Source organism: Eutrigla gurnardus (genome assembly GCF_963514095.1).
Source record: "Eutrigla gurnardus genome assembly, chromosome: 13".
Lineage (NCBI taxonomy): Eukaryota > Metazoa > Chordata > Actinopteri > Perciformes > Triglidae > Eutrigla > Eutrigla gurnardus.
In genome coordinates this window covers 3,713,603-3,738,429 of record NC_139936.1, presented here as the reverse complement: position 1 = coordinate 3,738,429, position 24,827 = coordinate 3,713,603, and the positions used below count along the sequence as shown (strand labels likewise).

General features: G+C 44.1%; 1 protein-coding gene across 2 annotated transcripts in view; it reads right to left on the bottom strand.

The window, feature by feature from the left end:
• Window positions 1-24,827, bottom strand: part of LOC311022616 (tetratricopeptide repeat protein 28-like) — a 148,378-nt gene that overhangs the window by 121,265 nt on the left and 2,286 nt on the right. For both annotated transcript variants that reach the window (XM_084023998.1, XM_084023999.1), the window contains exon 2: window positions 24,255-24,554. In XM_084023998.1, the coding sequence (XP_083880124.1) occupies window positions 24,255-24,554 (300 nt within the window). The remainder of the gene's footprint in view (window positions 1-24,254; window positions 24,555-24,827) is intronic.

Sequence of the window (24,827 nt, the reverse complement as noted above, 5' to 3'; positions counted from 1 at the left end):
AGGGCCGATACGTTACATCACCGGCCGATCAAAAGCACGTCGGCTTCTAAGAGATCCAAAGAGCGGTTTACTATTTAATTCAGTGATTTTTAAATAATTAAGCAGACTTTTTTTTTTTTTCTGGGTGCTACGTGGCTTTAGGGGCGAGCAGCACATGACACTTTAGCCTCCATGAAAGAGATGATAAGCGGCGGCGTTTAAAGCCGTTAACGTGACAGACAGGCTGGGCGAGAGAGACCGAGCTAGAGAGAGAGAGAGAGAGAGAGAGAGAGAGAGAGAGTGTTACCCCATCCTCAACAGTCTCCGGGGCTAAAACAAATAATATGAGGCATATGCAAATGAAGGAAGATGCTGAAAGGACCTGGAGGTAGGCAGCAAAAAATAAATAAAAAAAAGTTTAATATGTATGCAAAAAAAATAAATGTTTACTGTGCAGATAATGAATTTGAGATGAGGTCACGATGCGTTACTGTGAAAGGCATTATTGGCAGAGTAATGAAATTCAATTAAGAATATGAATGTAGAGAATGAGAAAAAATTTTCCATCACAAGTTTATGACACCATGCTGACCTCGGAGTACACAAATAATGAAGCTATATATATTTATATTATTATTCTATTCAGCTCTGTCACCTATAAAAAAACATATTTCTGAGTTAGAATATATCAAATATGAACAGCGGGTGTAAAGACATGCTGCAATAAATGTGTGAATGATGCATTATTCCATTATTATGGCGTCAATATGACATAAATTAAGCGGTTTAGCCGGATGACTTGTCATCTGAACACTGAGAAGAAGAATAAAACTGTCCACACCATCACACACACACACACACACACACACACACACACACACACACACACACACACACACACACACACACACACACACACACACACACACACACACACACACACACACACACACGCTGGTAAACTTATTGCCGAAACAATTCTGGTGTTGCATCACCAAGAGAGCAAAAAACGGTCCGGGGTGATATCAGCCGCAGAGAATTACTCGCTTACTGTACACTTCATTGGTGACTCCACAATTACACTCCACGTTTGCATCAGCTGTTTGATCTCCCCCCCCCCCCCTCCCTGCCCGTTGGTTTATTCCGCTCCGAGCGTAAAGAGGGCAGGAGCTTAGGACGTATAACAAGATGCTTTTGTCAAAAAGACTCAAAGAACATAAATAACAGAAACGCTTGTTATTGTGAAGCATCATCAAAGTGACTGGAATCTTCCAGTGGGAGAATTTAACCTCAGCTCTTAGAAAAAAAATACAGGAATCCTTCAGCAACGCGTTTACAGCACTGATTTAAGACGAGCGCTTTCCCCTTCAACGGCTTTAAAGCTGCACATTTGCATATTGTGTTTGTGATGTTTGTCTGACAGTTTGCGCCTTATTAAATCGAGGTATTTCTCTCTAAAACGAGATGCAGACTCATTTTCAACTAAATTCAAGTTACAAACGGCTGAAAAAAAATGCTAAAAACTGTGTTTTCTCCTGCAAGTTACGAAGGTTGAAGACCAATAAAACCATCATTCCTGCAAACCTGCACCTCCTTTCCAGGACTAAACGAACATGAAGATGCCAAACAGCTCAAATCTTTAAGGATTTAAAGACTTCTGTCCGAGTTAAAGGGGCTTTCCGTATAAATCCAGCCTTACTCACCAAAACACTCTGTGTGTCACCGCCGTCTAACAATCCTCCTGAAAACATCTGCACCGTCAATATTTAAGTTTGAAACCTCCATGTTTACTTGCATGCAGTCTTCCTCTTCTTCTTCTCTGCCTTTGCTGGCACGCTGCAGCATTTCTCAGCTCTCTACCGCCACCTGTGGCTCAGTGGAATAATGTGAATCCAAAAGGTATCACCTCTGAGTGTGCATGGGAGAAAACCACATAAAGCATAGTGATGCCTGTGGTTAAAACTCCACAGGGTAACCTGAAGTGTGTGTGCATGTGTGTGTGTGTGTGTGTATGTGTGTGTGTGTGTGCTAACTAAAAGGCCTGGTGGACTGGACTGTAGTTTCAAATGAGATGCAATTCACTTTGGGGACCCTACATACTCTATGCATCACTCAGAAAAGCATGAAGCAAGTACACACTTATGCAGATGAGCTCTCCATGTTCAGACACACACACACACACACACACACACACACACACACACAGGAAGCAGCCGTGCACCTGAGAGCTTTAAGTAAGAGCATCAAGATGGCTCTCCAGAAGAAGAAAAAAAAGGTCCTGCACTCCATCAATAATTCATAGGCTTGGTTATTTACTTGTGCCGGGGTGCTAACACCAGTTCATCATTCAGAAACGGCTCGGCCTGTATTTAAAAAGGAGAGAGAGAGAGGGGGAGAGAGGGAGAGAGGGGGGAGGAAATGTGTAGGCGCTACTGCAAGATGAATAAGAGTGCGGCATTCGCTGGTCATTTCCAAGACAAAATACTATATTTAATCACACTAGAGGATCACTGAAGCAGCGACTCTCCCAAACAGACTCAGGCTCGAGGGGGGGGCGGGGCCTTAACGGCGCCCTGCGTTCTGATATATGTACTCTGACATTACCAGGGTCCGTACGGCGTAATGCGATGCATGACTGTGTAGAAGACGTATTGTGAGTCTTTTCTCGGCGGCGGTGGAAGAGAGATGTGACACGGACAGAAGCCATGACAGTGTGTTGAAGAGGCAGGTAGGGGGAGGAGGGGGGAGAAGGGGGGGAGGAGGAGGGTGAGTCATCACCCGGCGGGCTGTGATGGAGTGGAAAAAGCTTTTTTTCTTTTCTTTTAAACACTTGACTGGAGCCGAGCGCCGTGTGCCATGTTTAAGGGTCATCTCAACCAGACCCCGTCTTCGTACCGGTGTCATCACTCTCCATTTCACACCGCCTGTCACTCCGCCGCCGCCGCCGCCGCCGCTCGCCGTGTTTGAACAACACGGGAGGCTCGTGATGTGACTGGTTGAACACGATGTTTCTCAGAGCGTGACCGGATACACAGAGAAAGTCAGAGAGTTTAATGTATGAGTAATGCAGTTTATTTGTACTTTATATGCAGGCGAGGATGAAAAATGTTCTATTATGGAGTCGGTGGACTGGATTTCCACGCCTGGCACCGGGCAGGTGGGAGTCCTGCCAGTCGTTGCTGGGAACAAGGCATGTTTGTAATGGCACTGCACCTTTGGGTGAAGTGGCACAGCTCGGGATGCATTTATGCAAAGCATTTGGCATCTGTGAGTTTGGCTCACGGTTTGGCCTAAAAATGTTACGGACAAAAAGGCCATCGCATGAAATCACCGGACACACGGCAAACATCTATTCAAAATGGGGCTTTAGTGCATTTTAGCATAATGCCACAATCTGAATACCTTCATTTTTTTAAAAAGCGACCAACGCATTTAATCAAATTTGGCATTATTTATGTGCTGTGCATACGTACGTCCAAATAAATTAACAAGGCCCTTTGTTTCCTTCTCCATCCATGCAGGTTTATTGCGAGCACCTAGTTCTCTGGTCCGTTTGAGGTATTTATAAAAGAGGTTAAGCTCTTAACAATCAGCCAAGCGAGACGAGATTTCTCCTCCAACTAAATAAAAACCGGCTGCTGCCCGTTCTCTCATTGAGGGGAAGTCAGTCGAGGTGAGACTGCCTTTTGGTTGCCTCCACTTCAGAGGTGTTCCCGACTTCCCGAGGAGACCCCGCGGTGGATCCAGGACTCGCTGACTCCTTGGGGGGGTGGCGTTACCCAAGAGGAACAGGAGAGAAGTTGCCCTTCATATAAAAAAAACTAAAGAAAAAACTAATCAGATGTGACTTTGTGCTGCTGAACGATCACCACCCATTAACGGCCACCAAAAAAATCACTTAACAACACCGATTTAATACGCAATCACGGAGAGAGTGAAGGAAACAGCAGTCAGGTTGTAGTCACAGTAATGCTTTGTACGTGCCTATGACCTAATGTTGCCTTAACTACCATTCCTCCACTGTGAGGAACTTCATTATGACTGGAAACAATTAGTGGGAGCAACGTATGTAATGGGCTCTCGGCTTCCAACAGCACAGTCAATAGCCTGGAAATGGAAACTCTGCTCTAATCACTAATGAGAAAATTGTGGAGGGGCGAGAGGGAGAGGGAGAGGGAGCCACTGGGGAGTAGGGATAAGAAGAAAACACGAGTACAGTGAGCTGTATGATAAAAAGGTGGCGCACCATAGGAAGTATTACATCCTCGTAACACAGATCCAAAAATCACCGGATTCACCGCTAATAAAAAAAATCTGTCTTGTTGCTGCGATGGCGATCTCGCCAGGAATACGTGATGCGTTTACTGCTTTGTAATTGACCCTCGTCTGGGTGAGGGTGTGACAGAAAAGCACACTGGCAATCAGCGTGATAATGGATTAAGCCTACATCCGTAACAGGGAGAGCCCCGCCCCCCCAAAAAACACAAGTGGGAGTGCTTGGCGAAGCCCCACTCAGCACCTGTGGTGGAGGCTGGAGACGCCGCGGCTAATGTGCAATCCTCGGGAATTCCTCCGTGTTTTTGGTTTTAATGATAGCCTAAACTCCTCCCCCCTCCACCTCCCCCTCCATCTCCCCCTCCCTCCCATCTCAACAGAAATCAATGTAGGAGGAAACACTCAAGTTTCCACCGGGGCAACAGCAATTTCTGCCTCGACAGCTACGCGGCAAGGAGGTGTTTTATGGCGGTAATGCCTCTGCACCGCGGGCCATGATTGGACATTTAATAAGCAGGCCTCGGGAAAACGGCCCCATGCTCTTTTCTGGTCTCCCTGTACGGTACCTTTCTCTCTTTCTGCAGGGTTTATAAAGAAAAAAAAAACCTCCAAACGCCAGTAAATTAAAGTCTCTCTCTGCATGTGTGTGGGGTGAAAAATACATCTTTGAAATCAATGCAATCATTAAAGATTTTATGGTCTCGATGCATTCATTTCGCTGTGAAAAGCTCGGCTCCGGCTTCATTTGCATGGTGCTCGTATTGGTACGACTCCCCCTATACCTTTACATCCTGTTTCCCTAGCAATGCCGCTGTGAATTATTGATGTTACCACCATGTTTCCCTCCCTCCCCCAGTCCCTTACACACCAGCAAGGATCTCCGAGCTCCACCGAGTCGCCTGAGAAACAGACTGCACACAATCCCAGTGACAATATCCGATAAAGCAGGGCAGGAGGAGAGGAGGAGGAGGAGGAGGGGGGGGCGGAGATGCTCCCTGACATTTAAATCAATTGCTTTCTAACAACAACTCTATGATTTTTAATCTATCTTTATTACCATCTTCACCGCCGCGCTTAAAGCAACGTTTGTTTCTATCGCGGTGGAGAGAGAATCTCTGGATATCCGGAGTTTCAGCCCAGATGGCTGGAAATCGAGTCTTAATATTGATATAGCTTAATGCAGTAATGCTCCTTGTGTTGAAATTCAAAATGTGGAAAAGGGTGTGGGGGGTGGGGGTGGGGGGGTGTAGGTGTCAGTTTGTTTGTTAATGTTTCATCCCCGAGATCTCTATCTGCAAACAGTGTGTTTAACAGTGTGTGCAGTGGAGGAGGCACAGATGTGTGTGTGAATTCCCAAGGTCTCTGAATGCATGTTTTATCACTCTGCCTCAGAGAGGTGGTGGAGGGGGGGTGGAGCGGGTGAGGGGGGGTCCTGCCACCCTGAGCAGAGAACCACAGTAGCTGCTGCTGCTTCTTCATGTAGTGCACAGAATATCTACACTGCAGAAACACAACAACTGCATGATTTATGCCACCACTGTAATTAATATATGTTGCAGCCTCCCAGCCTTTTTTGGAATTGCTTAAAATGTGGAATTGTCAAATGTGGAGTTTTAATGTCTGTACTTGGGGGTCTGGTGGGGTTTTTTTTTTTTTACCGTGGATTACAGACGCGTTCACTAATTCCATCAGATCAAACGAGCCGATCTGACCTTTCACGTTTCAGGCGGGGCGGCGAGATGTGACGGACCAGATGTGTGTTTATAACACAGTCGAGGAACACAGTTTTGGATTAACGGCTGTATTGAAATGTCGATAGCCTCACATTTGCTGGAGTCTACAGAACACAGTTTGAAACACATATTTAAGTAGTATCATGTTTAATATCGGCCAAAATACGAAGAGCGCACATCAAGTCAGGCAGGTAGAGGAAAGCGTAATAACCTGTGTAATAACCTGCTGAATGATCTACTCGCTATCAAACAGCTTAAACCTGATTGCCTCTAACAGTGAAAAGGCCGACAGTCGAAGCTACACCAGCGCGTGAATGTAACCAGTGAAAGATGAAACGTCCAAACCAAAACCATTCTGTATCGCTGTTATCATTTATTATTCATTCCTTCTCTCTTTATGATGAACAAAACACCCACACAGAAAGAATTCTGCCTTTTTTAATATTTGAAGAGACAAAAAAAAAATCTTTCTCCCGTGTGAAAACAACAAAAATAAAAAAGCTAAATGTTGTAATGGATGTTTTGTTAATGGTAAGTGGCAGCTGATTTATGCTGACAACTGGTGTCCGGGGTGATATCGGCATCTATTCCCCCCGGTCGCAGGCTGCTGGGCACTTAAACCAAATTGCTTAGGTAAATATCCAACAATATATATCGATCATGCATAATCCAAAAAAAAATAAAATAAAATGTGGACCAATTAGGTAACGCAAGATTCCTCTGGAAAAGAAGGACGAACAATGCTAAATGTCAAAACAAAATCGCATGGAGGCTGATATCCGTTAATTCTAACTATAATAACTTGAGTTCTACCTGCAGTAAAACACAGTTTGCCGCGTCAGAAAAAGAAAAAGGCCCGGGGCGCTTCACCGCCAAGAAGCAGAAGCCAGTTAACGTTAAAACAAGTAAAAAAAATGAAAAGGCTTTTTGTGCCGGAGCCCCGTGGCTGTGAAGGAAACACAATACACACAATAAATGCACTTAAAAGTTACAATGAGCAGAAGGAGGAGGAGGAGGAGGAGGAGGAGGAGGAGGAGGGAGTCGGTGACAGTTACCAGAAAGTGAGACAAAGAGAGGGAAGGTGGGATGAAAGGGAAGAGAGAGACGCACTGAAATGTCTGCAGCACATTAATTGTTCATGAGAAAGGTGCATGCAGGCAAACAAAGCTGTGATGAATGGTTTCATTTGTGCAATGAGTAGAAGACCCCCCCCCCCCCCTCCCCTCTTTACTCAGGCGTATGCAAATAGGGACCTCCATTAGCCGTGTTAGCAGGTAACCGCTCAGAGGTGACCCCCGGTGACCTCGCTGCCACGGCGAGCTGATGGATAGTCCGCCGCCACCGAGTCTTCGTCACTCGGGGCGGGGAAAATGTCACTTCACGATCGGCCCGGCCAAAATATGTGATATAATCCCGATAATCATCAAGAGAGGCTTTAAAAACTCTCAAAATGGCACTAAAACGTACTGGAAATGCATTAAAGTGAGCATCCTTTGTAGTGAAAAACCATCAATCTTAAATAAGATGATCATAAATCATAAAGTCTCCCCGCATAAACAAACAACAAAAATATATTTCAAGAAATTGCTCTTTTTTTAGTTTTGTTTATCTGTTTTTATTCTCTTATTCGTACATGTTAGGGGTCCTTGAGGCACCCATAACTAAAATGTTTCATTATTTTTGAAGTTGCGATGATATTTATGATCATCCCGATAATGAAAATGCATCACAGCAAACTTATTGTGTTTTTGTTTTTAATCCGCAATCAAATCTAAATCTTACAATGCAACTTCAAACACTTCCCTCCATCTCCTGTAACTTTTTATTGCCTCGGCACGGCTCGTAAAGTTACACGCATGTAAACCAGAACACACATCAGCCGAATCCCCTTACAGGCCGACTGGAGCGGGAAGCATGATTAAAATCATGAAACATTAATGATTACGCCCCTCGCCTCTTCCCTGTCTCCCCATACAGCAATGTCTCCGCAAGGCAATTTAGGGCCCTCCTAATACTCCGCAGCGGTTCGGCAACCAGACGCAGCCACATTAATAAGCAAAATTAGACAAACACAGAGGGCTGCTTATTAGGAGGGAAAAAACATGCCCTGTGAGACCTCACTAGTAGGAATAATAGGACCAGGACAGTCTGCATAATGAGGTGGTGAGACAGGCAGACAGAGAAGGTGTAGGGGAGACGTGACACGACATGTGGGGAAAGCTAGACTCCGAATTATGGTGCTTTTTTATTATTTTATTCCCGTTATTCACGACTCTACCAAAAAAAAAAAGCAATTATAGAAAAAATGAAAGGTAACCGGGCGGCTGTAGCGGTGATGACCACGGGGATTTCTCTAAACAGACCAGGTCCACATCCCACTTCTACATCCAGATCCACTGATTCACGTGCTTCCACAGATAAATACGGTTCATAATGAACCTTCATGTGAGTCCAGACAGGAAGTAAAGAAGGTCCAGACAACAGCAATAACACCAGAGAGAGAGAGAGAGAGCTCATAATCCCTCAGCATCTGTTTGCAAAGCCGCCTTCACGTACACTTCTTACAACCTGAGTGGGTGCTGGAGTCCCGTGAGTTGGGTGTCGCCCAAGGGTCAGATTGACACCTGTGTTGTGAATAATGCATCACCGTGTAAAGAGTTTTTAATAAAAAAAAGAAAAGAAAAAAAGGGCCGCCGAGGGAACTGCCAGAATGAAAATGCCACAAAAGCTGCAGAAAGGTCCTAATTAGTGCACCCCCCCCCCACCCTTATATGCCTACACACACACACACACACACACACACACACGCCATAAAAACAGCGCTCACACCGCAGGGAACAGATACAGAACATGCATCACCGCCTCCATGAGGGACCACGGTCTGCAATCTATGGCATTAAAAATGTGTGTCACATAGCCATGGAGCTAATAAGTGTGCATGTGTGCGTGCATGTGTGTGTGTGTGTGTGTGTGTGTGTGTGTGTTGCAGCTCCTAGCAAATACTGAAACACGTCCAGGTTAATAAAAACAAAAAGAAAATGAGACTTCCTGTTCATTAACGCTATACCAAGATTCATTTACCTTTTTATTACAATGACGCCGGCGGTCAAACTCAGTCTCCAGTTGTTTGACTGCAATAATATAAACTAAATGGATTCACTGCAATATATACAGTATATATATATATATATATATATGATGTCAGAATGAACACGAGCAGTAGACGGCCGTGCTACCTGGATGACAAGCTGCCTCGTGAACACAGTCTCACTTAAAACGCTGTCATGTTCTCGCCAAAATAAAACATAATTGATAAACGACACGGCATTATCTGCATAAAACAGAAAAAAAAAAAAGAAGCTTTTGCTCTCATTTCATCGCTGTCATGTAAGAGTGACGCCTCGCTCTTCAGAAATGTGACGGTATGTTCCATCTTTCTAATAATGTGTCATGTAGGAAAGTGATATTTCTGGGTGATAACGGCTCGCCGTCTCTTTCATCAGGAAGTGCCTCTCTGTGAGTGACAGGAACACGCCGTTGAAACGCTGTAATCCCGGTCCAGTTCTCTCCTCAGACCCCCCGGGGGGATTTGTGGAATATGAGCCTGGACCCCCCTAAAGAGGCAGATTCACACTCTCTCTCACACACACAAAAAAACCCTCATCCCTCCTCATCTACACCCCTTAACGCTCGCTTTGACCTCTGACCTCGACTCAAAAGTGAGACTCTTTATTAGTCTGCCACATCCAATAAAACCTCCGTTATATAAGGGGATGAAACGCAGCCTCCCTTCCCGCCGCCGAGGGATCAGAGCAGAGACTGAGACAGCTGAGGGTTTTTTTTCCAGACCCATCAAGATGTACTGATACGGGATATAAGGTAACCAGCCAATCACAGCGCGCGTAGCTCTGACTAACCCATGTGTAATCCATTTATAAAACCAATATTTCTACACACAGTGATCGTCTTTTTATACAGCGGCGTATCAGGGCCACTGTAGGAAAAAAAATAAATAAAAAAATAAAACAGAGCCGAGAGAGGGGGGTCTATATTCTATATATATTTATAAAGTCGCAGATTTGCTCATTAATAGATCACAATGTGTGACAACGCCTCGTTAAGGTCCTTAGGGTGATGCTGTTGATGCTTATTGTTGGTTTTTATTTATACGAGGCCAAACTGTCATCTTGTGGGTGTTTATTGATCGGGGGAGGTTGGGCTAAGATGCTCGCGGTAGTTTTCACTTGTTGTCATAGTAACGGCAAACATCCAGTCAAGCAACGTGTTTACTTCCTCTTTGACCTCTATAGTAAAGTAGAACATTTTAAACTTTTTTTTTCTCAGAATATTGCCCCCCCCCCCCCAGCTCTGTGTAGATGTAGCTTAATGCTAATGCTACCGTGGTTGCCATCTTGGTGCTAACAGTTGCAAGGACATCTGTGTTTGTTGTGTTCCACTCACTTGAAGCCTCAGACACACACACACACACACACACACACACACACACACACACACACACACACACACACACACACACACACACACACACACACACACACACACACACACACACACTTATTACATTTCACCATCTCTGTGAAATGGCACCGAGCGGTCCGGAGTATCGACCGTAGCGGAGCAGCAAGGGATGAAGATGAGAAACAGCACAGCAATCAAACGACGCGTCTCGATCCATCGGTGGATGAAGATCAACAACGATCAGAGCGACGCCGGCCGAGCCTTCGTCCCCGTTATTCTCTTATTGGCAGAAAACTAGATGGAAAAACAAAGCCGTTGGATTCAATTCTATACGCAGTCATTTATATATCAGACTGTCACGATCAATTCTTCGGTCGAAACTTTTAAAACAAATACAAAGTAATAAATTCAGAACTTCAACTGGTGATAAGATTCCAGGAATCGTGGGATCTCTACTAGTAGATTTCCACATCCTGTCAGCGTCTTTGTGGATGTAACTTGGATGTATTTAGTCCACTCGGCTGATAAACCTTTGATTCACAGAGGATGCTCAAATATTAATATAGATTTTATCTATGGTAGCTTCTCTACCATGAAGATGCCACAGTTGTAGCTCTAACACAAGGAGATACTGTGCATATTGTGTGCCCTGCAGTGATGTTGACCTCTGCCCCCCCAATGGACAAACATGCCCATTTATTAATGAAACATGTGAAACAAAAGAAAAACTATTCCCTTGAGGGGGGTTCTGCTTGTTCATATAAGCATCCTGTTTAATTATGCTTTGGTAAATAACATCAACTGAATCAGGTGTGTATGCTTGTTTGTATCATTTTAACCGTATAGCGCTAAAAACGCAGCGTGATCACATTATAGCAGATCATTTAGTATATATAATCACACGGAGTTGTTGCCTTATTTCCCCTTAAATGAGAATATTTCCACGAACACAGCCCCCCAATAATATACCGGTAACCACAGACTGAAATCCCACGTGGCGCCGGATGAATGTGTTGTGCCCTAAGTGGCGCTCGGGGGAAGTGAGAGCCGCTGCAGATATGCAATTACACGAAGAACGCAGACGAAATCAGAAAAGGAGGCCGTTTCATAAATAAACATGCCGATGCTTAGGGTGAATGGGTAATTTATTCTATATATGAATCAATCACAAATACGGTGGTAGTAATTAGAGACATTCGGATGCTCGATGCATCCATTTTTCATTGTGCCTCGTGTATCTGTAAACAAACTTTAGACGTAAAGAAGGATAATATCACATAAATAGTTTTACATTCCAGCGTGATCACAGTGTTAGCGTCCTCGAAATCAAAGCACATCGGTCTTTAAAAAGCCATTTACAGCATTTACATCTCCAATAACAGACTTCTATGTGAAATGAGGACACGTTTAGAGCGTCAGAGTTGCAGGAAATATCTGATCTGATGATTTTTATTTTCCTATGTGGTGTTAGATTCCGATATAAGCACTACAGTCTATGTTTAGGCTTAAATGCGACTTAGTGCTGCTCTTCTGGTGCGCCCTTGTATCTCAGGTTGCTTAAAAAACACTTTATTTTTCCCATCAGGCCATGCTGCGGCGGCTCCGCTCCGTTTGACCTGCTGCCCCTCCCCTCCAAAAAGCCCTGATAACCTCATAACAGGAGTTAGTAGTGATAAAAAAAGGTATTTTAGCCACTTTTTCTTCAACATTCCTTTAAAAGTCCATAAAAAGGATATTTCTGTTGGTCTTCTCAACATGGCGACAGCTTAGCTCTCACTCGTTTAGTTTGAGGGCGCGACAAACCGGAGGCTGGGCAGATATTATACTTATATATTATACTTCACGGAAGAAAAGGCCGGATTTTAACTGAGGCATTTTAATCAGTTCAGGAGCAGAGTTTCTCCCTTTGGATGAGGACTTTAGTCTTTGACACTCTGGAGACGTTTTACATGCAAAAAAGAAAAACCCTGATAAAAGGGGGGGAAGCAGAAAAGCACCATAGGTCCTCTGTAACAAGTGTGAAGTAAAAGTGTTTTTTTGCAGCTACAGCTGTGACCCTGGCCAATGAAAAGGTCATTTCCGAGCTTTTGTGACAAACAGTTTCCTGTTTTTTTTTCAGCTCATTGTTAGATATGAGTTTCCCAAGGACGTCATGCACCACGAAGGCTCTGACCTCCGTTTTTATTCAGGAGCGTTCAACACTCGTTCTCAGAAGAGACGATTTCATGCTGTCAACGTCGGATGTATGTTATCGAATTAAAGGTAAAAACGAAGTTCAACAAAGCGAGACGGGAAGAAAAACGCAAAGACAAACAGAAACATTGCAGGTGTAAAAAAAAAAATTAATCACGTCACCTGAAGTAATTGTATCACATGACAAATGGAGGACAGGTAGTTGCGAAATGATGTTTTCTTTGGGGTTTTTTTGTGGAAAAATGGAAGAAGAAGGGCGGCGGATAAAAATCATTCTGCTGCACCGTCACAATTAAAGTGATTGATTAGACGGCTTCACCTCAGCAGAGTAAAAATAGCTGCACTGGTTTCCTCCCAACAACCGGATCGGTGTGTTACATTTCAGCAGTTGTAACCGTTTTTCTGTAGGTTTCCTCGACAACAAGCTGATCAAATTGGTCAAAGCATTCGATTGATCCCATTTATACAACTACAGACCCGTATTACTCCAACTGTGCAGCTGCAACGAGCAAATCATGTTTCTTTAATACCATTCTTTCTTGTCTTTCACAATCTTACATCACTTAACCAACATCGTTAAGTGCCGAGTGCTAATTAGGTGGCATTAATCAATAATAACCGAGAAACGGTGGCGCTCACCAGACCCTCATTACGGATGCAACGAATTCTCCCACTTTAATTTGACACATTTATTCCCGCAGTATTTCAAATTAAGTTGTAACTGGATGACTGAAATCTATATAAATGGCAAAACAATGTCCATTTGCTTCAACAGATGACTCGGTGAGAGTGAAATAATGAATAATAACGTTAATAAGGCGTGCAGCTGCACACAAGCTTGAATGTGAGGATCAAACTTGTGTTAGCGCTGATAGATACGAGTGTTTGGAGCTTACAAACGGACTCTGCCGACGTCTCTGGAGGGGTTTTGAACAGACTCGACGCTCCGCTGCACCTGCAGGACGCCACCTGTCTGGATGTGGGTGGACATAATTGATGTTCACATCAGCATCATTATCCTCCGCCTCTGGATGATTGTTTAAATGTTCGTAGTAATGACATAACGAAGTTGCAAATAAAAAACATCCGACGCGTCATTTGTGGATCGTTAAAGCGTCGCCACCTGCTCCTGTGGTCCGACGGAGAAGCGTGGCGACGATTAGATTCCCCTCGGTAGCGACGCTTAACCTTTAGTTTCTTTCAGCTTCGATAAGGTGGTGTCGTCTGCATATTGAGTTAACAGGTTCGATCATGACTTCTCTACACAGATACACATATGTCGTACAGTGGAAACCACTCCACCTGGATATCCAGGAGAAGGTAATTAACTGAGTTTAATTTCAAAATGCAGAACAACCGTTCCTCACAAAGGGCCCGTTAAGGGGGCGCCGTTGCATGATCAGTAATTATCTCTCCGCTTGACGAAGCGGCTTCAACCGCAGGTGTTTTCCCCGTGCACATTTGTTTTTTTACCGTCTCCATCACCAGCCGAAGACTACACAACGTCGCCTGAGGAACACCAACTTTAACTCTCGTTGTTTGTCACGAGCTTCTCGGAGACGATGTCTGTGACTATGAGAGAAATGTACCCTTTTTCTGAGCACGCAGCCTCAGGTAGTCAGCCAGAAAGCATCATGGGAGTAAAAGCTAGCAGTTGTACGCCTCCGTCAACCAGTTTACATCCACATCCGTCCAAAATCACACACAAATTCTCATAATAGCATATCAATTCTTCTGGTAGAGCCGATTTAGGTCAAACCTTTGACCACCAAAGTCTAATCAGTTCATCCCCAAGTCTGTGCAGACGTGCCAAATTTAAAAAAAGATTCTGTTCCTGAGATAATGGATGAACAAAAACATAATGCATCCAGCTCTCACCGGCGTGGAGCCATAAAAATGTCTCTTATATTGTGATGTTTGAAAAAGGTCCAAAAGTTAGTAGACGACTTGATTAATATAAACAACTTATTTAAATAGAATTTGCACAGGAACGATTATTTCCCGAGATGCAGGCGTTTCATTCCCGTGACTCTGATCTCGATGAGAATGGAGTCAACATTTAAATGTTTTGCCCTCATTTTCAGATTTATCCATCAATTTAATTTTCACCTTCGTATTCTGAAAGACAATACATGTGAACCTGCTGAGGTCTCTCTCATCCTTTTTTCTTTTCAGCAGCCATTGATCACACAATTATGTTTTCTGTGTTTTCTGTTCACCTTGACTGTTTCCCTGGCATTTACCAACGTGGAAGAATAGACACAAACAATAGGGACGAGGATGTTTAACACAAAAGGATTGGACGTAGTCATTATGGTGAAGGAACTAGCAGTTGGTCTAACAAGCCATTGTATTATTGCATTACAATTATAAAATACTGACCTTATCTCACCCTGCCAGCCTAGCATTGGGATTTTTGCTTTGCTAGACACCAAGACTCAGTGAGAAAATGTGTTTTATTGTAATTTAAGAGACCTGATCTTGGCCGGCATCGGCTCTTTGGTCAGCGAGGACAGTGTGAAAATTATAGGGACACAAAAGGACAGAGTGATCTACACACAAGGGGACATAAAAGCTAATGTACATTACATAAATGGCAAAGAGAGGAATCACATTTGAGGAGATGGAATTAAGAGTGACTGATTATCAAAACATCCGCGATAAAGATGAATAGATTAAATCAGATTTTTTCCTCGGTCTTGTATAAATGCAAAAAAAAAGAGGCTGCACAGAACAGCTACACAGAACAGCAACTCGTTTCGTTTCCATGCTCGCTTTGCACATGAACTGGTTAACGAAAGGTTGTCTTAAATCACGATCACGAACGGGGTTTGAGACGAGGTATAATTGTGGGTTCCAGGGAGCCGAGATGGTCGAAGGCAGCAATTAAACTGCAGAACACAAGCCGCTCCGTGGGAGGAGGCTCCCGGCAGGTGGATGTGGGGGCAAGAGGACTCAAAATGACATCATCCAACCCTGCACTCGTGTACCGGCGTTACAAGTGTTCATCGCACACACCTGAGCACTAGGCAAGTCGTTTTGATGGCACTAAAACTGTCATACGCTTCATTCACATTTCATTATACGAGCCTCCATCACAGCAACCGCATCCATTCACGGCCGCCATCTTCCCGAGACGACGGTACTTTAAAACTTTCTGCCGTCTTTACTTCAATCACAAGGTCGGGGTTCGATCCCGACTGCCTCTACGGGGGGGAGGATGGGGGGGGCTACAGGTCTCCTTCTGATGATGCCTGCCAGCTAATATCAAGATCAATCAATATCACAGATGTTTATGTTTTTTTCTGGTCACTGAGCGTTTGTTTGATCGGCCTGCTCATTAAAACAGCAACACACTCGACTTCCGTGTGTGTGTGAGTGTGAGTGTGTACATGAGTGTGTGTACATGTGTGTGTGTGTGTGTGTGTGAGATTTTTAAACGCCTGACTGGAAGAGCTCAGCCTCTGGTCAAATACTCAGATTGTATCCGTAACCACCGCGGAAGTCATTTGTCAGCGTCGCACACGTTAATACGACACCTGCATTCCCTGTTTTTTTTTTTTTCTTTTTAGTGAATACATCTCCCCGGGCGTTTCCATCCTCCTGCTGCTGCTGCTGCTGCTGCTGCTGTTGCATTTCCCTGTAAAACTCATTACGGAGAGAAAGAATTAAGAGGGAAGTATCTAGGTAAGACACAACAGCGCAGGCACTCAAACAGCTAATTGTAATAACCTGACACAAGTGAGTAATTTAGCTGCCTAAAAACGAGCCCTGAGATCTAGAAGGAGCACTTTGGAAGAATGAATTAGACCGGAGGCCATTACACACCCAGACATTTAGAAAGGAAAAATGATCCATCTTTAACTGGGCTGGATTGGAATATTAAAACGGGGCCTGCTTACGGTTTCAGGGGAGAAAATAAATAAATAAATTTAAAAAAATCTGAGATTATCACAGAAGCAAGTTAGCGCAACGTTGTGCAGATTGCATTCTTTGTGCCTCGCATCCATTATTTATTAGAAATCATCTATCATTAATCATTTACGACATGCCAGTTAAGTCGGTAATTACAGAAAAAAATTGTGACCATGCAGTTGCACACTTAACAGACGAAATTAGGTCATACTTAAAGTAAAGCCTGATTACATTTCATGTTCCGGTTCCACATGAGCAACGGCGACAAATAGGACTTTTTTTCCTCTCTTTTCTTTTCTGATGCATCAATTGATTGCTTTCCGAATTAAAACGCTGACAGATTTCAAGTGACATATTATTGAACAAATGCGTTCTATTAATGCGCGCCGACGTTTCACGCCTGTGTTTACTGTAACGTGGCCTGTTTTCTATTTGCAATAATGAGGAAATATGTCCCAGTCGCTCTGTTTCACTTCACCATATGGATTTTTGACCGTTAATAGCGGCTGCAGAGCGTCATGGCTAGAACATAGTAGTGGATTGAACATTTTGGCAGAGCTTTTAAGGCGGTACGACGGCGCTTTTAGCCGTTAGGTGGAGAGGAGAACATGATGATGAGGAAGTCAGCGGAGAAGTTTGTGCAGATATTTTTATACATTTTCTCTTGTTAAAAATGCAACGTTGGAATTCACAAAACAAAAAAATGTTCTACGGCCACATTTCAAGTCTAGTTTTGGGTGGAGCATCCCTTTAAAGGACACAAACAACACTTTTAGTCCCTTACATCAAAGCTACTTGTATGTAATAGTTCTAAAAATAGTAATAACAAATCAGAATTTGTCTAATTTAAATGAAACGCTGAGATGAACAGAGGAAGGTCCAGACCCACGCCTCGTGTTTTCAAGTAAAAAAAGCTGATTTCATGCCGCTATACTGCTATAATGCTATTTAAGCCACCTGGAAACAGAATTAGTGGCACCTTTATTCCCCTACCAATTTATTTCTCTGGGAGGAACCAGGGCGCATGAGTCATTCCGGGGAGGAGGTTACATCATGAATAGGTGCCGTATGAAACAGACCACGAGCTCGGAGAGGGACGCTTTCCACGAAAGGCGTAAAAAAAAAAAAAAGATCCTTGCACCTCCTTAAGGAGATGAAAGCTATAACAACACAGCTGTGATACTGAGAAGGACTTTCATGCCGGCTCCGTTCTAGTCGCCTAAAGTTCATGAGGTGAAGACGGCGGGATCGGGATGCAGAGCAGCTCGGCTCTTCATCCCGCCGTAGTGTGTGCTAATGGGCTTCTTGCAGGTTGCTCCCTACACATCTCCCCCCGATGGGAGCGCTTCCTCCCCCGGCAGGCTGAGCTAAATCTGGAGACATCCAGGTCTCGGGACCCGATCCTCATCGAGCCCCCCCCCAGGTGGGGAGGGGCCGCTGCCGCCGCCACGTGAGGGTGACGGCGAAATGAACTCCTGGAAGGAGAACAATAAAGAAAGAGCATCTGTATAACCCAAGAGGTTATGTGCCAGGAGCAAGGCGCAATTGTTTTCCTCATTTCCTCGGGCTTGTAAAGCTGATCCACAATCAGCGGCGGGGCTGTTATACCGCGAGCATGGCAATGAGTTTTGCTTTCTCTGGGCCTTTTGACATTTCTCGCCATGTAATAGCAAGCGAAAAAGCTATTAAGGTGGTAATCAATTGATGTATCCAGAGGGGAAAAGGCATTCTGAGTGTGCAGACAGATTGAAAGTTTCTTGTTTGAGGTGCTTACCTAGGCTTTGATACATTTTTATTTCTTGTGGGACAAAGACGGCCGCCGCGTTTCATTTTCTGAATAGCTTATCTGCAAAACAGCATTACTAAAATAATGATTTATGCAAAACTAAAAGTTAAATACTGACCAAATTAGCCTGCACACACACACACACACACACGATTATAATTTTAAATAAATCTATATATAAATCTGGTCACTCGGTGTTTGATAGGGTGTTGATAGGCCTGACGAGGGTGACATCAGCTCCCCAGCTCTGACTCATCCAGACCCCCAGGATGGTCTAGAGACAGACAGCTGCGGGGTGAGAGGGAGGTCATCACACACACATCAAACCACATTACATCATCCGACAATGAAAAGCTTCTTTTTTTTGTGGGATCCAGCAAAGCACCGAAGATATAAACTGTAAAGAGCTTATGGTTAGTGTAAAAAAGAGAAGACAGGCCAATTTTCTTATTTATTTTACAGTATGTGTGTGTGTGTGTGTGTGTGTGTGTGTGTGTGTGTGTGTGTGTGTGTGTGTGTGTGTGTGTGTGTGTGGTGTTTCTTGAAAGCAGATTAAATTTTACTAAACACTACAATTTGGTGGGGCGCCTGGGTGGCAGAGAGGAAAACCACTTGGCCACCATCACAGCGATCCGGGGGAAGCAGGATTTGGAATCAGCCGTTCCAAATTGCAAAGTAGAAGAAAAAAAAAGAAAAAAAAGAAATCGCAGCACAATTCTGGATATATATTCTATCAGTCATATTACTGGCATAATGCACGTGTTGTGCCTGTGCCGTATTACTCGCTGGCAGGCGGACCAGACGCAGAAGCGACGCAGAAAGAAACAGTAATGTGAGCTGGATGTTGATGCCCTTCAGTTTTGAGTGAGTTATGAGAGTGGAAGGGGGGGGGGGGGCAGATTTGCATCCATCACGTTCACAACGACGCAGCAGGCTCATAAATACATATACTTATATTTATGCAGAAAACATTTCACACAAACAGGGAAATTCAAGAAAAAATGTTCGGCAGAAAATCAAATCCACAAAGAAACCGAGCAAGAGAGAACAATTAGCTTCATCTCGTCTCCGTAAAGAGCAACGTAGCTGCCAAGGAAGTGTGTGTGTGTGTGTGTGTGTGTGTGTGTGTGTGTGTGTGTGTGTGGTCACTTTCCCTCCATGCATGTGTGTGTGTGCAGAGCCGTTTGGCCACAATGGCCTTCCAAGCAGGAAAAAAGTCTTTACAATTTAACTCCTCCCGCTCATTTCACAGATTTTCCAGACAAATAATTTCGGGGTTTGTGCCCGCTATAGCGCCAACCCCTCCGTCCATCCCGCTCTCCCCTCCGGCCCTATAATTACACGCCGTTCATTTGATTTGTTCATTAGTTCAAGCCTCGGCTCGGTAGACGCAAAAAACAGGAACCCTCTTATTAGTGGTTCATGACTGCTCTCTCCATGGCGAGCTCCGGTGGAAAACAGCGGAGGGGCAGTGGGGAAGGGGGGAGGGGGGGTGGGAGACCTTATTTTAACCCACAACGAGAGCACACATCCTCACGAAGAGCGACACACCGTCACAATATGTGTAAAAAAAATAAAATCTTAGAGAGAAACACGGCTGTGGAGGTCAGAAGGTCAACGAACCCGAGATCGACATCACAGATGAAACAACTGAAGCCAATATTTGGCAAAGAAGCACTTTTTTTGTGTATATAATCACAGTTTTTCCATAATATGCAGTTGTATTATTGTGTACTGCAGCAATATTAATACTCCAATGTGACTGGATGCTAGATTGGGTCTAGTATGCTGAGTTTATGTAAAAGGGATCAACATATTGCTGCAAGTCCCAATAAATCTATACATCTTAAACCTCTCTAAAGGTTTTCTGTGTTTTGAAATCCATATATTTCTCTGTTTTGTTCTTTTTAAACACGTGTGCAGCTCATCTCCTACCTCACCACTCAATTTTTAATAGTTTGAGCTCCTCTGAAAACTTCAGAAAGTCATCGGTAATTACTTCCGACAATTACAGTCCCAGAATACTGTACGCCTCGTCTGTGTGGGAGGATCTTAGGAAGCGTGTGTAGATGAGCTCCCGTGCCCCATTTTTCCCACTATAACCCAATAATATGCAAGCATCAAAAGGAGAGGAGCAATGCATCCGACTCCAGGAAGCTGCACGGCGAGCAACTTTCCCCGAGTCGCTGCTGTTTATCGGCGTTCTCACGACTTTACTAGAGGCATTCATATTTTCAGAGCCGTGCATTCAGTTCATTCAAATCACACCAAATTATACTAATCATAAATATGCATCAAGGTATTATAAATATTCATCGCTGCACACCTTGGCCCCGATACACACTTAACATAGCGTTAAGAATGCATCCTCACTTTGGCTGATTTATATTTTATTTTACATCTTTTACAAGTAGAGGTGGTGAGGAATTATACAGTCAGAGGTTTTAATTCCCAGATTTAATTTAATCTAAAATCCAAAGACCGGTGTTTCAAGCTTAACGCTAATGCTAACATGCTAAGCAGCTATGAATTATACAGTATTCACAATAAAAACAAGCACAGATCAGGTTGATGTTTGGTTTATGACCAAATTAAAACAGCTGGAGGACAAATCAGGGCTAAAAACAGAGAAAACAATGTAAAAGAGTATAAACATATTGTATATCTCAGTGCATTCAATCCAACAGACCACCTTATGAACCTGCAGGTTCACCGTGAAGTTCTCAGCTCATTATTCGGCATGCATCAGGTCACCGAGGTGTTACGAAATAAATAAAATATTTATTATAAAAGACGCTGTGAATGAAAGAAAGACGAAGGAAAAAAAAAAGCACAAGAGCTATAACCGCTCTCCACGTGAGATCAAAAGGCAGGCTCGTTATTCTCGACCCAACGGGGAGACGAGATGAGAGCCGGTTCGACGGACTGTCGTACCAACGGGGGAGCGTTACACCCCGGTTGGGTTTTTCATCCACATGAAAAGAGAGTGGCGAAGGATGAGGCACAATTCCTTTTTCTTTCTTTTTATGCATATATACGGTAACTGCAAAAAAAAAAAAAAAAGCCAAATGTCATCAACCAGCACTGCAGGAAGAGAGCAGCCTCACCCGGGGTACCACCACCATCCACTGCTTGCACAATTACTGGATATGCTGCCGCTGTAATTAAAGTCCCCTTTCAGCACTCCACACACCATGACCTTTTCCAATGCAAACACTCATTGTCTCAGTTAAACCCGAGGCCCCTCCACCGGGATGGAAATGGACATTTTTATGTAAGTACGTTCATGCACTCGGGGGGAAAAATGTGTTAAAGCCTCCAAACAAGGCTTCATCGGCTTTAACCATCGCTATGAGAGGGTGTCACGGCAACAACACTTGAGGAGGCAGAATACCCCTGATAGGCACCATCATAACCTATAATCAGAAGATATGCAAATGATAGACGTTTCCCCCTGAAGACGGTGCAGTGCCAGTCAGTCTTCTGGTTCCCTGGGAACTCTCCTGTCAGCGCTCAGGCAGCAGCACGGGGAGTGATAGCGGAGAGGGCTGTTTGTTTAACATGTCAGTGGAACAGCCGCGCTGAGAGGGAGGGACCAGATGGAACGGCGGCGGTAGATCCATCCAGGGACGGGTGCCGTCCTCAAAAGTCACTGCATCTCAAGAAAAAATACTCGCTTGGACAACAGAAGCTAAAAAAAAAAACGCATCGACGTCCATCAAAGTTTAATAGTTTGCTGCAGTGTCATTCCTTTTGTAGTTAAACATGAATCAGGCTCAGGGAAAAAGAAGCTTTATTATATTCTCTCACAGTCTCCCTCCCGCTGGCTGATAGGAGACTAAATGTGGACGGATGCACACACACACACACACACACACACACACAAGTGTCTACGAAAATGACACCCTATTTTGTTCTCATTTAAGCTTTTTATATTCAGTAAGAGGGGTGAGGTACAAAAAACGCCTGAAGCTGTCTCGGGTCATTAAACCACACATTTTCTTTTTACTCTCAGAATGTGTTTTCTGGCACTTGCAGCAGGCAAAGCTGACAGATTAGACAAGAGGGGGGGGGGGGGGGGTTCCTTTACAGGATGGATGTGGGCTTTGGGAAGGCGGGCTGTTCGCTGGTGCTCGGGGGGCAAAACCACGCCTGTCACCGTTTGACGGACCAATCCAGAAGTGTGGTGGTAGCGAGGTATGATTGATGATATTATGTACTCGCGGAGCAAGGATCCGAATGCCAGCACACTCCCGTGATTTAATCCCCGCTCCTTCCGTCGAACATCCAGGCGTAGCAGATGGACGCCACGACGTCGACGCTCGCTTTAACCCCCCCGAGGCGCCGCAGTGTCGAGGCCTCCGTTGCTAATCAATTCTTTATGTTTATGCATATCCAGCATAGCTCAATGATACGTTATCAAAAACCTGATCTGAAGATCAAGGAGGTGATGTTTCTTTCTGACATCAGATTTTTTTTTTTTTTATAAAGGGATGATGGATTTGTTGCGACCCTGGCCTCCACCTGAACGTTAATCAAGAAGAAAAATGGTCTCCACTGCGTTGATGCATGCTTGAGCTCACGTCTGTACTTACATGAAAACAGTCATGATAAATATTTCCTTCCACTGAATGAAACAAAAAAAGCATCTTGGAAATTCAATTGCCTGAATGTCTTTTTTGTCTTTTTAAAAAAAGGCTTCCCGTTTGACAAGACTGACCCCTAGTGGTCATTCAAGGACACTCACTTTAACACATCTACCCCCTTCTGTATGATCGTCAACGCCACACACACGTATTAATCCCTTTGTCTCACGCTACAAAGCAGAACACAAGGGTCAGGACGTACATCGGCACACACACAAACTCCAGCATGAGTCAAAGCTGTCAGGCAGTAAATCCCAGCCATAAGCAGAGTTAAACTACCCCCCCAAGTCGGACCACAAAGAGCCTCATTGTACTTGGATAGCATATAAAGAAGAGGAAGGAAAATTATATTTTGCCCTCACGGACCTCCAGCGTTATTAAATGAAGGAGACGTACTTTTATGTGAATGCTACATGGAGTACTACATACATTATGTACTGGGATACAGAGAAAACTGCATATTCATAACAACAAAAATGAGAAGTACCAGTTGCAAGAAGGGCTATATTTGTGCAACACGACGTCTGAGATAAAAGGCTCAGTTCTCAGTGTTTTCTAACAGAAGAGGAAACCTACCTGAGCATCAGAAGAAACCCAGGAGATCAAAGCAGCAGGCGGCCGCTGATGCATCATTGGTAGCGACAAATTATCGTCAATACCACTCCACCGCATCATCATCAATCTCTCTCTCGAAAAAGACAAAAGTATCTCTCCGTACTAAATCACCAGATCAATGCATTTCTATCACGGAGAGAGGAATCGGTCTCCCACTGATCTCTGCAGCTGAGTAATGTGAAATCCATGGCGGGGTTAGTCCTCGTGGCCCGGACAAGATCACAGGCGAGACCCCCAGAAAACTTGGTTATTGATCGGCGGCCAAGGAGTGAACATGTGAAACTGGAGATAAATAATCTGTTTGTGGGGAAAAGTGCATAACAATAACATAACTCCTGTTCTATTATTACCTACTATAGTGATAAAATGTCACTTTTACAAGCCTCTATTTTTGTTTCTTTTTTTACTCTCACACATTTTTTAAAAACAGCACATCCCCATTTCAATCTATGCAGCCGAGTCGTGATAATTAAAGATCAAACAGGCAATGATATGGAACTCAGAGCCGGCTGAATATGATTTGATGTTTGATATTTACTCGTCTCGGTCGTTAAGGTTTATTGGTGCACTTTGAGAAAAGTCAATAATTTCTGTTTGACAAGATGAAATGCTATTAAAAGAGAAAACACTCACCTTGGGCCACTTGGGGTTGAGCTCGCGAGCCTTCTCGGCGTCGTCCAGCGCCGCCTGGTGCCGTCCCAGTTTGAGCAGCGCCGCCGAGCGGTTGCTGTAGAGGATGCAGTTCTGCGGGTCGGCCAGCAGGGCGTTGGTGTACAGCTGCACGCCGGCCTGGAAGTCGCCGCGCTGACACGCCTCGTTGCTCTGCTGCACCTTCTCCATGAACTCCGCCTTGCTGAGGCCGAACCGGACCACGTCGTCCCCGGAGACATGGCGGATCGGTCGGCCCGCCGTCCGAGAACCGAAGATGGAGAACTGGAGGGAGAGGGAGGGAGAGTAAATTTTCATTACTGGAATAATCTAAAATATTGAAGTAAGTCATATTGAAGAAGTGAAAATAAGAGCTTTTTAAAATAACAATTCCAGTATGTTTTGGTGTCATTTATAAGCGATATAAGCACTTTTTTGATGATTAATAATAATATTGTGAATCACAATTATTCTTCCCGTCGTTCCATGTCTAATATCATACTTGATGATAAACTGAATATACTGTGAAGCCTCTGAATTGTGCTGCAGGACTCTGGG